This window comes from Quercus lobata, chromosome 2 (genome assembly GCF_001633185.2).
Source record: "Quercus lobata isolate SW786 chromosome 2, ValleyOak3.0 Primary Assembly, whole genome shotgun sequence".
Taxonomy (NCBI): Eukaryota; Viridiplantae; Streptophyta; class Magnoliopsida; order Fagales; family Fagaceae; genus Quercus; species Quercus lobata.
Window position 1 is genome coordinate 299,649 of NC_044905.1, and position 13,777 is coordinate 313,425.

At 36.4% G+C, this 13,777-nt stretch overlaps 1 protein-coding gene across 1 annotated transcript; it reads right to left on the reverse strand.

Annotated features, from left to right (window-relative positions):
* Positions 1-4,627: 4,627 nt before the first annotated feature.
* On the reverse strand, positions 4,628-7,882 carry LOC115968726 (omega-amidase, chloroplastic-like). The gene is made up of 5 exons (XM_031088219.1): positions 7,787-7,882; positions 6,971-6,986; positions 5,400-5,480; positions 5,112-5,194; positions 4,628-5,000 (listed from the first exon to the last, which is right to left on the reverse strand). Exons 1-5 carry the CDS (start codon positions 7,828-7,830, stop codon positions 4,922-4,924), a joined length of 303 nt encoding a protein of 100 aa, XP_030944079.1. The 5' UTR covers positions 7,831-7,882; the 3' UTR covers positions 4,628-4,921.
* Between the last annotated feature and the right edge of the window lie 5,895 nt (positions 7,883-13,777).

Consider the following 13,777-nt stretch of genomic DNA (forward strand, 5'->3'; position numbering starts at 1 on the left):
TTGGTTACATGCAAGTTGTAAAATAGGGTGTCTATAGCTGGAGGAGGAACACAAGTTAGTTTGGGAAAGTCTGCCTCAAATTTCCCAGATGCCTGTGCTGTGCAATGTGAACTCGATGGAGTGCCTCTCGAAGCGGAGAATGTTAGAGAGACAACCAATATCCACTTCCATCATGGGAAACAAGCCAACCACGAAGCTGATACAAGTTTTCCAACTGACAATGACCTTCAATCTCCATGTTTTGTCTCAGGAAATGGAAATGGGAGTCCTTCGGGACAATTTGACATTGTATCCTGGAAAGGGGCAGATGAGGGAGGTGCTCAAATGGACCGGATGGAATTTAAGGTATGAGGCAAAGTCGATGTCGCCTTTTAATGAATGTCCAACTCCAAATCATAACTTCCTCATGAATATCATCATTTGGGTTTATCAAAAAAAATCATCATTTGGAATTGTAGGGGTGCTCTAAAGCCCTCTTTTCAAAGCCGTGTTAGAGAACTAGTTCAAAATCATAATCCAGCAATCCTTGTTATGATGGAAACCCGAGTTGGGGGAGAAAGAGAAAGGGAGATAACTAATAGGCTTCCTTTTGATGGAGTAATTCACACCAACAATATTGGATATGCAGATGGGCTTTGGGTGCTGTGGATTTCTAACAGGGTTAACATATCCTTGCTATCCAACACAAAGCAAGAAATTCATGTTGTGGTCAAGGTACGATTTTCTAGTGCTACATGGTTATTTTCTGCTGTGTATGCTAGTCCTAGAAGTGTTGAAAGGCATTTTTTATGGAATAATCTTATGAGAGTTGCAAAGCTCCACAATATGCCCTAGATCATAGCAGGCGATTTTAATGAACCTCTGTTAGAGGATGACAAGTTTGGGGGGAAAGCTGTGAGTGTTAATAGATCCTTATTATTCAAGGAGTGCCTGGATAAGTGTAATATGATAGATATTGGGTTCTTGGGTCCTCAGTTCACTTGGACAAATAAAAGGGAAGTCCAAGCTCTAATATAGGAAAGAATAGATAGATTTTTTGTGAATCCTAGTTGGTGTTTGATGTATCCTAAGGCAAGAGTTACCCACCTTACCAGATGTCACTCGGACCACTACCCTGTCCTAATGGAGATGCAGCCAATGACAAATACTGATAAAAAGCGGCCTTTTAGGTTTCAAACCTGTTGGCTTTTGGATTCTACCTTTCCAAGTATTGTTTCTCAGGCGTGGGGAAGCAACAATAGATTAATGGATGCCATATAGATTTTCTCTAGAAAAGCTGCTGCCTAGAACAAGGACCATTTTGGGAACATATTTGCTAGAAAGAAGAATCTGATGGCAAGGATTAATGGTATCCAAAGGGCAGTTGCTAATAAACCTTCCAACTTTCTCTTTAATTTGGAAAATGAGCTTCTAAGGGAGCTTGATGTAGTGCGTAATCAAGAGGAGGAGCTTTGGGCCTTGAAATCCCCGGTGAATTGGATGATCTAGGGAGATCGTAACACGACCTTTTATCATGTTTCGATGCTGGTCAGAAGGAAAAGAAATCAGATTATAGCAATTAAAAATGTTGTGGAGGAATGGATTTATGAAGAAAATGATATTAAAGATTTCATTAGAAGCGAATTTGATGGGATTTATTCGACGTCACTATTTTTTGCTTCTAGATCAAATCCCATTATTTCCCAATAGCAACCTAGGCTCTCTGAGGAAGAAAGGACAATATCAGTGGAGGTACAACTAATGATGAGATTAAAGATGCCTTGTGGTCTTTAAAACCTTTTAAGGCCCTGGGGCCAGATGGTCTTCATGTAGGTTTCTTCCAAAACTTTTGGCCAATAGTGGGGAGCTCGATAATAAGAGAGGTAAAGAAGATTTTTGCTGATAGGAAAGTCCCTAAATTTTTAAACAAAACTCACATAGCATTGATTCCTAAGATCCAAGGTCCGGAAACTTTGGGTAATTATAGACCCATAAGTTTATGCAATACTGTGTATAAAGTGGTGACAAAGATTATTATGACAAGATTGGGCTCTATTTGGAAAAATGCATATCTCCTCTGCAGACGGCTTTTGTGCTAGGTAGAAAGGGAATTGATAATGTTATTATAGCTTAGGAGATTATTCACTCCCTAGGCAAAAAGAAAGGAAGAGTGCAATATATGGCTCTAAATATTGATTTGGAGAAGGCTTATGACAAGCTAGAGTGGAGTTTCATTAGAGAAATTCTTTTCAGGGCAAACTTTCCAGCTAACTTAATAGACATCATCATGAGTTGTGTTTCAACGGTCTCTACATCTATTTTGTTCAACAGTGAAGCTCTTGACCCGATATTTCCATCGAGGGGGATAAGGCAAGGAGACCCTTTGTCTCCTTACCTTTTCATTCTTTGCATGGATTTCCTCGGTCAGCTTATTGAGGAGAAATGCAATGCCAAGCTTTGGCAACCAGTTAAGGCTTCCCAAAGTGGTCCTGCCTTATCCCATCTTTTGCTTGTAAACGATCTTATCTTTTTTGCAAAAGCTAATGATGCTAATTGTTCAGCCATAAGAGATGTACTTGATGAGTTCTGTTGCTTATCCAGGTAGACAGTGAGTGAGTCTAAATCAAGAGTTTACTTCTCCCCGAATGTGGATAGGGACACTAGGGAGTCTTTGTGTGATATCCTTGGGTTTGCTTCCACTCCTTTTCTTGGCACGTATCTTGGTTTTCCCCTTAAGCAACTTGGTTCCTTATCCCAAAACTACAATTTCATCCTTGATAGAGTGAAGCAAAAGCTTTCGAGGTGGAAAGCTAATATGCTATCCTTGGTTGGCTGATCTATTCTCATTCAGGCCTTCTCAGCTACTATACCGTCTTACATTATGCAATGTTCTCACCTCCCTATCAGAATTTTGGATGGTTTAGATAAGGTCAACTGGAATTTCCTTTGGGGGTCTTCAGATACAATTAAGAAAATCCACTAGGTTGGATGAGACAAGGTGACCAAAACCAAGAAGGAAAGGGGCCTCGAGTTGCAATCAGCCAATGGGAGGAATATTACCCTTCTTTCTAAGTTAAATTGGAGATTCCACACTGAAAGAGAGGCTCCTTGGGTCCAAGTCTTGAAGATGAAAGACTGTAACCATAGAAGAAGAACTACTTCAAATGCAAATAAGCTTCCCTGCTCACTTATATAGGCAGCAATGAAGAGAGGCATGGATACCTTTAATAGGGGCAACAGGTGGATGGTGGGAAGGGATAGCAGATTGAATGTTTGGTCTAGCAATTAGATGAAGGAGAGTCCACTTAACCCATTCAAGGACCTTTTACTAAGGAAGCAGGTATTTTGGAAATTAAGGACATTATGTCGAACACGGGTTGGGATTGTGAAAAAAATACCGTTTGAGCTACCCCAAGAAATCAAGATGTCATTCAAGCAATTCCCACTTCCCTCACTAGCGAAGGCTCTGATAGATTGGCCTGGGTAGACTCTCCTAAAGGCACCTTTGATTTAAAAAGTGCTTACGAGATTGCTATGGGTATTAAGGATACCCCCCCTTTCTCAGCTAAGTGGATTTGGAAAGTTGACACTCTCCCTAGAATTAAAACCTTTCTCTGGATGTGTGCTCATAATAGTATTGGGGTCAAGGTGTGTCTTGAGAGAAGAGGTGTAGTTCATGAGAACATATGCCTTATTTGCCAAGGAGGATCGGAGACCAAACTACATGCTCTCCATAACTGCCCTCAGATTAAGCATGTGTGGAATCAGCTGGAGATTATGTCCTCAAATCAAGCCTTTTGGAGAAACAATTTGTAGGAATGGCTATCATCTAATGGTAGAGAAAGTTGCAGGTTAATTACTGCAAACCCCAATGGAAAATTGTCTTCTCGATTGCTGTGTGGAACATTTGGAAAACTAGAAATAAATTTGTTTTTAGTAGGAAAAGCAGGAACCCGAACCCGGCTGGGGAGATATTAAACCAAGCTATGGAGTTCATTCACTGTGTGTCTTCCCCTAGAGCCCCAACTTGAAAAGTGATTAAAAGAATTTGTTGGGAGAGACCATCAGAAGGTTGGATGAAACTTAATACGAATGGCTCAACTATTGGTGATTCCGGATTAGCTGGCTGTGAAAGGGTGATTAGAGATGATTGTGGTCGTTGGATTAAAGGTTTTAGTAAAAGAATTGGGATTATAAGCAGCCTTGTTGCTGAATTGTAGGGACTTAGGGAGGAGCTCATGCTGTGTTGCAAACTAAATATATCATCCCTTTTTGTTGAATTAGATGCCAAAGCTATTATGAATGTCCTAAGCAACTCTTCTTATGCTAACAATATTATCTTTCCTATTTTGGATGATTGCAGGCTTCTTGCTTCTAGCATTTAGCAAATTCGAAGTAAGCATTGCTTACACCAAGCAAACCACTATGCTAATAGTCTTGCTAGGATGAGTTTTAATCAAGCTGTTGATTTTTCTTCTTTTGATAGTCCGCCTATGGACATGATTGATGTTTTTTAGGATGACCACAATGAGATGTATTTTAACACGATATGTCCTGAACCTCTTGGCTTTCTTTAGTTGTTGTTAATGAATCGTCTTTCAAAAAAAAAAACTTCCACCTCATAAGAAAAAAACCACACAACTGAATCTTAAGAGATAAACCTAAGGAACAGCATCTAAGTACTGTACCTAAGTTTTATCCTATTTAAATATATATGCAATATAAAGCTTGGGAATTTTCCAACATATTAATAATACACAAAAGTACAACACAAGCCCAAAATGCAAGCTCCAAATCACCGACTACAACCACACAATATTCTCCGAAATGTTTATGCAAACAGAGTCCTAAAATATAATGCTCACATTTTTATTGCACGAACATTTTCTAACTGAAATTCGTCCCACACATCACAACAGTCCTCTAGAATTCCTTTCTCCAGTCACTGAGAATTTAGCCTTTTAACATCTACCAATTGGTAAAGATCACCTCGTCGTTGCTTTAACAAGGGGAGACTTGTCCTGAGTATTTTGATCACAGAATTAGGATAAATATTCAGTAATTACAAAAAAAAAAATTAAATTAAATCCACATGAGAGAGAGACATTATATTAGATCAGAAGGAACATAACCTCCGGAGCTCAAGTAATGAATAATCAATCTCTGCCAAGATTATAGCCTCCTCGTGTTCAGTAGTTGCCAGGACTTCTCCAAACTGTCACGGTTATTCGTTTTTTGTAAGTATTTATGTGGTAATGGTAATATTACTTAAGTTACAAGTGTAAAAATCTCCACTCAGTTTAGAAACGAGAAGTGTGAAATAAACTTTGAAGCATTCATTTTGAACTTCTCATGCAGCACATATCAATCTGTCAAGGAATGACTGTTGTCCAAAAGAGAGAAACAAAATATCCACTTACTGGTCCAACAAGAGTGGAGTGGCCCCAAGCCACATAACCAGCCCCAGCCTCTCGAGCAGGTGAACATGTTGCTACATACAACTGTCATAAAATTTTCAACAAAAATAAGCAACCTTGACATCAGTATATACAGAGAAATTTCACTCATTAAAAGTATAGTAAACATTATTAACAATGAAAAAAAATAAAAAACCATGTTTGCAATCTATATGTCTTCCAAGAGATAACCATTCATTTGATTAAAACATGAATCAGTAAGATGCTTTTTCACACTCTAAAGACATGCTGAATCACGTTTATTGGCTAAGACTCAGCTGTAAAGTTGATGAATAACATGTATTGACTACTTAATTCTGACCAAATTTCGTTTGCAAAACTTCCAATTATGACCAAATTTTAAAGAGGAATGTCTAGGAGGCACAATTATAGAATATGTTACCACTAACACTCCAAAGAGCTCCAATCCTAACTATCAGGTGTGGGAACCCTAATCTGCTACCATTGTCTTTATTAATATTCATACTTTCATCTAAACAAGTGATTATCTTTACTAATACATAATCAAACATTCTTGACTCTCTTATATGAGAAGATTAATCATTTACAACATCGGAAAACAAAACATTAAAAAACGATCATTAAGGATTAGGGTGGCAGAGTCATGAAAAAAGATGCAGACTTCAGAGCGAGGAATGAAGAAAACAACTAACTTTCTATGTACAAGTAACACAAGCTCTTACAAAATGACAATATTTCGTGGTTTATAATCCAAAACAAGCAAATCTTCCACACACTATTGAAACAAATGTAAGATAGAAACACAGAAGTTCTGTCAAGTATTACAGATTATGATTTAATAGCATAAGAAGAGGAACACCAGGACCAGATTTATAACACTATTACTGGTAATTCCTAAGCAAAGAATTTATCACAAAAATTCCATTTAGAACCATGACATGAGCTCTAGAAAATACCTAAAGATACCAACAATGAGACAAATGTAAACCACAAGACTGATCATATACAACAACAAGAAGAAGAAGCCTTAACTCCCAAATTTTTGGGGTCAGATATGGATCCTCAACAGATTAGTTAAAGTCAACCACATGTATTCTTTTTCTCTATTCTATTCTATCTGAAGTCATATTCTCTGTTACTCCCTTAATTGATAAGTCCTTTTTTATTACTTCTACTAATGTTATATTGGATCTTCCTCTACGTTTTTTAATTCACTCAACTTAGATCGACTCACTCTTACCAGTGCATTAACCACTCTCCTTTGAACATGGCCAAACCATCTCAAGCGATTTTCTCTAATCTTTTCATCAATAGGAGCTACCCATATCTTCAAGCAGATTTCCTCATTTCGGATCCTAACTTTTTGTGTATATCAACTTATCCAACTTAACATTCTCATTTCGGCTACACTCATTTTACGAATATATTATTTCTTAATAACCCAACATTCGGTACCATAGAGCATAGTTGGTCGTATAGTAGTCTTATAAAATTTTCCCTTTAACACAATGCTCATCATACACAATGAGAAAAATGAATTTTTGTTAGCATACCTGATTATCTACAGCCCTGCACATGGAAAATGATCAACATATTAATAGAAGAATGATGAAATTATCATCTAAAGCTACAAATAGCATAAATGACAATTTTATACATAAAATTACAGGAGATTACTGAATAATCAATGAGGGGAATGGACAAAGGGGGGACATTAAAAGGAGAACGAAAAAAGTCCAAGAACACAAGTAAATATATTTTCCCTTCTGTTAAAAAATATATATATACATATATATATTTCCTACTTCACTAATTTAAAGTTACCCTCTCAAAAAAATATTTCCCACATTTTTCCCAGCCTACACATTGTGTGAAAACTATATATATATATATATATATATATATATAAAAATAAAAAGATCAAGTTCCACTGTAGACATCACTGGAAAATCCCGCTGGTTTTGCACATTAATTAGTAACTTGAAAGCATTGTTGTAGGTATAAGATCAAATAAACCCCAAGGGATTGGCCCAGTGATTCCTAAGGCCTCATGAGATCCATAAAGTCTTGAATTCAAATTCTCTAGCCAACATCTTGGGGCCACTCCCAAGAGATTCCTTTTTGTAATTTCTTGGTGTGTGTGAGACAGGGAACCGTACAAACCCAGGGGAAAGTCAGGTGCTCAAAAAGCTCTAGGCACCCTCATAAGAAAGCAGGAAAAAAAAAAAAAAAAAAGGTATAATATAATATCAAATAAGTGCCAACTGGGCCATTGAGAAAGAGCCTCGGGATATCAAACTATCATGATGATTACAACACAGAACATTTTGAGGAATATAAATTCTTCCATAAGTGAAATTTGTTGCTACCTTGCCCTCTGCAATAACTCCCAATGCAATGGTCCAGTAGTCATGTTAAATGCCCCAGGATAGCATAGCAAGTGAGCCCCTGATGTAAAAACTTGGATCTGTTAATGTTTAGTACCTTATATTAAGAAGACGATCAAAATGCGCAATGACATACATACTAGACAATTACTACGATGAAAGGGGGCAATAATTTCAAAATCTGCTGAGGCATCAATAGCAAGGTCATGAAAACAAAGAGACTATTACAAATTTCAAATATATCAGAAGAATCACTAAAACAAAAAAAAAAACAAAAAACAAAAAGGACTGGATGCTGTACAAGTAAACCATTTTTGTATTTTATCTACTACAATATTGATATTAGGATGCTCATCAGAGACAGAAAAATTTTATGCTAGGAAAGAGTACTGACTGGTAAAAAACAGTATTTGCAATGATAAATCACAACTTTTATAGTAACGAACAAAAGAGAAATAAGGATAATAGAAGCCAAACAAAGAAACTATAAAAAGTACGCACTTATATCACAATCTTACAGGAGAAGCTCCATCTTTGTATAACCTCTTTCACACAATTATGCTAATGACTAGAAACATTTTTTCAATGACTTTTGAAAGATGCAATCATGGAACTTGAAATTGTGAGGCAAAAAAGAATACTCGTAGCTGATCCTGTGTAGTTGGGATTAAAACTGCAGTGTGTTGAATATAAAATCTAGAAATATCATCTTTTTGCACATATGAATAATTTATAAAACAACCACCAAATCTTAGTCCCAAAGCTTTGAGGTCAGCTATGGATCCTTCCATACTAATCAAAGGTCAACCACATGTACTCTTTTCCACGATTCTATCCTATCCAAAATCATATTGTCTATCACATTTTTAATTTTTAATTAGTAAGTTACACATGCACCCCATAGATCTTAAACCCACAGTCACACCCTCCACCTAAGACTTACATGGGGAGGAGGAGACAATACAGCTAAAGCTCATTGGCCTTTATCACATTTTTAATTGACATGTCATTTTTTTACTACTTCTACTAATGTTATTTTAGGTCTTTCTTTGTCCTTTTTTTTCCCTAGACTTCAATCTACTCACTCTTCCTCACTAGTGCTTTAATCGCTCTCTTCTACACATAACCAAACCATCTCAAGTAACTCACCTGCATCTTTTCATTAATAGAGACCACTCTTATCCTTTTTTTTTTTAAGTAATAAAAATATATTAAAAAGAAGAAGGGTCTCACCTGAGTATACAGGAAGTATACATCAAGGACAAAAACAAATCAAGTGCATAAAGTACAAAAAGTCCATGAAACGATGGACCGAAGAAAAAGAACGAAAGCCTAACACTACAACCCAATCCAAAAGAGTCTTAAGGAAGAAGAATTTAAGATCTGAAACTAATCTCTCTAAATCCTCAAAAATGCCGGTAATTCCTCTCCTGCCCAATGCACCACACCAAACAATGGGGCACAGCCATCCAAATAGCAACATTCCGATGCCTCTCAAACTTTCCTTCCCGACAAGCCAACAACTCCACCACGTTTTCGGCATAACCCAGTGAGTGCCAAACAAAGTAAACACCATAGACCACAAATCAAATGCAATAGGGCAATGGATAAGGAGGTGCTCTACTGATTCCCCATTTCTTTTACACATATTACACCAATCCAAAATCAAAATCTTCCGTTTACTAAGATTATCAGTAGTCAAAATATTCCCCAAAGCTGTAGTCCAAACAAAAAAAGCAACTCTAGAAAGGACCTTAGACTTCCAAACAGTCTTCCAAGGGAAAGACTGATAGAAACTTTTTGTTAGAACTTGGTAATAAGAATGAATAGCAAAACCTCTTCCCATAGCAAGTTTCCAACACATCTTATCATCCCTAGCTCCTCTCAAAGAAGCTCCATAAACTCTAGACATTAAACTGTAAAAAGATTCAAATTCCCAATCTTCATTGTATCTTCTAAAATTTAGATCCCAGAAAAGAACACCATTTGGGAACTTCATCAAATCAGCCACATAGGCCTCCTTTTCGACTTAAAGAAAAAAAGTCTCGGATAGCACACACACAAAGAAGTGTCCCCACACCAAATGTTCTGCCAAAATCTAACAGTAAACCCAACCCCAACCTCAAATTGTATGTGACGAACAAAAGATGGCCAACCACAGCTAATAGATTTCCACAAACTCACTCCATGAGAGCCAGTAACGGGAAGAGAGCACCAACCTCCCCCTTCACAACCATACTTTGCCCCTATCACTCTCCTCCACAAGGCTTGTCGCTCATTCCCATATCTCCATAACCATTTTCCAAACAAAACTTTATTAAAACTTCTCAAACTTCTAATAGCTAAACCTTTTTTTTTTTTGGATAAATTTCTAATAGCTAAACCTCCAGAATGAAGAGCGCAAATCGTAGCCCATTTCACTAGGTGAGTTTTTTTAACATCACCCATACCACTCCAGAGAAAATTTCATTGAAGTTGCTCAATACGGTTTGCAACCTCCACCAGGATTGGAAAAAGAGAGAGAAAATAAGTTGGAAGATTGGACAAAGTACTCTTAATAAGAGTAACTTTACCTCCTTTTGAGAGATACAGCAGATTCCAACTTGCTGACCTCCTCTTCATCTTCTCAATAATTGGATTCCAAATAGAACTATCTCTAACAATAGCACCCAACGGAAGACCTAAATATTTCATCGAGAAGAAGCCTTGCTTGCACCCTAGCACATCCACCATATCTGCTATATTTGGAACCACACACACAAGGACCAAATCAGACTTACCCATATTAATTTTCAGACCAAAAACAACTTCAAACCAAAACAGCACTAGCTGGAGAAACAAAATCTGACCAAGATCAACATCACATAAGACCAAGGTATAATCAGTAGAGAGAAGATAAGTCACCTGCAAGGAGTTACCAGTGGGACCCACTCTAATACCAGACATGAGCCCATCCCTCCTTGCCTTATCCAACATTTTACTAAAAGCATCCATAACAATGACAAACAATAAAGGGGATAATGGATCACCTTGTCTTATACCTCTAAAGCTTTCAAAGAATCCACACGAAATCCCATTAATGAGAATAGAGAGTTTAATAGTAGAGATGCAGAAGAAAACCCATCTTCTCCATTTTTCAGGAAAACCACAACGATCCAACATATAAATGAGGAAGTCCCAATTCACATGATCATATGCCTTCTCTACATCCAGCTTACACAACACCCCAGGAACTCCTGATTTCAGCCTCCTATCCACTCTTATCTTTAAGTGGCTGTCTTCATTTTGAATCCTATCTATCCTTGTATTTTCACTTGTCCATCTTAAGATTCTCATCACACAATACTTATAGCATAACTAGCCTTATGAAAGCCGAATAAAAATTTCTCTATAACTTAATAGGTATTCTACAATCACACAACACTTTTGATACGCTTCTCTGCTTCTCCACTTCATCCACCATACTTTTATCCTATGATTCACATCATCTTCAATCTCCCCATCCTAATGAATTATTAATTTAGAATATAGAAAGCAATCACACTTTGGTATCTCTTGATTATCAAGTCTTACAATCCCTTCATCTTTATTTCTACATTTAATAAACTTACATTCCATGTACTATGTTTTCATCCTTCTTAGCCCAAAGGCTTTTAATTCTAAAACACCTCCAAATTTCTGAATTGATATTAACTCCACGGTTAGTTTTATCCACTATAACTACATCATTTGCGAAAATCATACACCAAGGGACTTCATCTTATATCGATTTAATGAACTCATCCATAACCAGTGTAAAGAGATATGGATTAATGTTGATCATTTACATAAACATATAATGATTAGAAACTCTATTATGATGCCTCCACTTGTTCTCTAGTTCTCTAGTTATAGCTCCACCATACATATCCTTAATTAACTTAATATACTTTAAAGCAACTCCTTTCTTTTCTAAAAACCAACTAATAACCTCTCTAAGTACCCTATCATATGCTTTGTCTAAATCAATAACCATTTAGAAATCTTCAGAGACTTCACTATGCTTTTCCACCAGATGTCTGCATAAAAATAGCTTCCAATAGATTGCCCTAGAAAAATGATGTAAGACAAAAGCACAATGCCGCAACAATTAATTGAAGAACAAAAAAATAGAGGATTGGAAGCCTAGGAGTCAATCCCCTAAGCTTGCTTGGAGTTAACACCAAGTAAGAGAGAACCACTAAGAGCTAGCACCTAAGGTTGATTGGAGTCAACACTAGACTATTGGAAGAATTATAAGAAAATTATTATTATCAATCGAGCTGTCATCTTGTCTCCATAGGAGTACAATGTGCTTAATAGACTACTAAGAGCATCTCCAACAGATTCATTAAATTTTTGTACTGTTTGGAGAATGAACAATGACTTTTACCTTTATCTACCCACTTTTTCAAATACACCTTCCAACAGATTCTCTATCTCATTCTCTATCTCATTTAAATATTATTTTTCTATTCATCATTTATTCTTTTTTTAACAACTACACATCTTCCAACATTTTTTTATTCAACACATAATTATTATAATAGAAAAAATGTATTTGAAGAATGAATAGTAGCCCATCAGACTTGATAGGCTACTGTTCATTAGCCAAAAAAAAATCCAACTATACCAAAGCTGCTGGAGCATATACAGTACACAAAATCTCCAAATTTTAGCTAATTAAGCTGGATACCGATGCTCTTGGAGATGCTCTAAAAGTAAACCCTAATTCTAAGTGATATTGAACACCCTAACTTTAATTGACTTGGAAAATCCTAATTATTAAACTACAAAAATAACCTTAACTCTAGGAAATAAAATACTAATAACCTTGCTTATGTCTTTGTGATGAGGAAACCATGAATCATCTTCTACTTCATTGTAAGTTTGCTCATGCTTTGTGGAGTGAAGTTTTTCTGGTCTTTGGGGTTCAATGGGTGATGCTGAATACAGTTGTTTCTCTTCTTTTTGAATGGAGGAATTGGTTAGGGAAATTTTCTTCAAATGTTTAGAATATGGTACCAACTTGTCTTATGTGGTTAATTTGGAGGAACGTAATTCACGTACGTTTGAAGATATTGAGAGATTGGTGGATGTTGTGAAGTCTTTGCTGGCTAGGACTTTGTTTGAGTGGTCTCATATTTGGGGTTTTACGCATTGTATTTCCATGTTTGATTTCTTAATTGTTGCTAGCTCTTCCCTTTGATTTGTTTGTATTCGCTTCAAGTGCAATGGGTTTACTATCGTAAACACAATGTACTTTTCTTTTTAATAAAACTTCTATTACCTTTAAAAAAAATACCATTGATTTCCAAAAAGAAATAAAACTAAGTTAAAACAAATATTTCTTTGCACTTCCTGCATCATACTCCCTCCCTCGGTTAGAGAAAATTTGACCTCGAGTTTTAAATTGTTGAAGGATAAGAATTTTAGCAATGGATTCTTGCTTCAATTATGGAATCACTAAGAATAAAGAAGCCTTATATTCTACCACATCAATAAATTTGTCTGGAATTATAAAATCTGTGTAGAAAAAGTGATGCAAATGAGACAGCCTTATCTTGATTCATAGAAGGTACCATTGTTCCTTTTTTATCAATATAATTTCAATGCTTATCCCAAAAAAAATAGAAGGTACCATTATATCAAGCTTTTCCAATTCATGCACCAAGAAGGGTCAATCAGTAGCACATGCATCAAACTCATTTTCTATATGTGCACCCTATAAGTCTTTGCTCTCTTGTTGAACTTTCTCTTCTTCAAGCAATAGGAGATCTTGTTTCTCAGAGGTAAGCAATATATCTAACTCTTCAACAGGTTGTCTTATGTCCATTAGATATGGTTCAAATATTTCACCTTACTTCTTAAGCTCTAGAGTAGGATCTTCTTGCTGCACAAACATTACAGCAACACTTTTTAGCACTTGTACTTCTATTCCTGTACTAGGTTTTG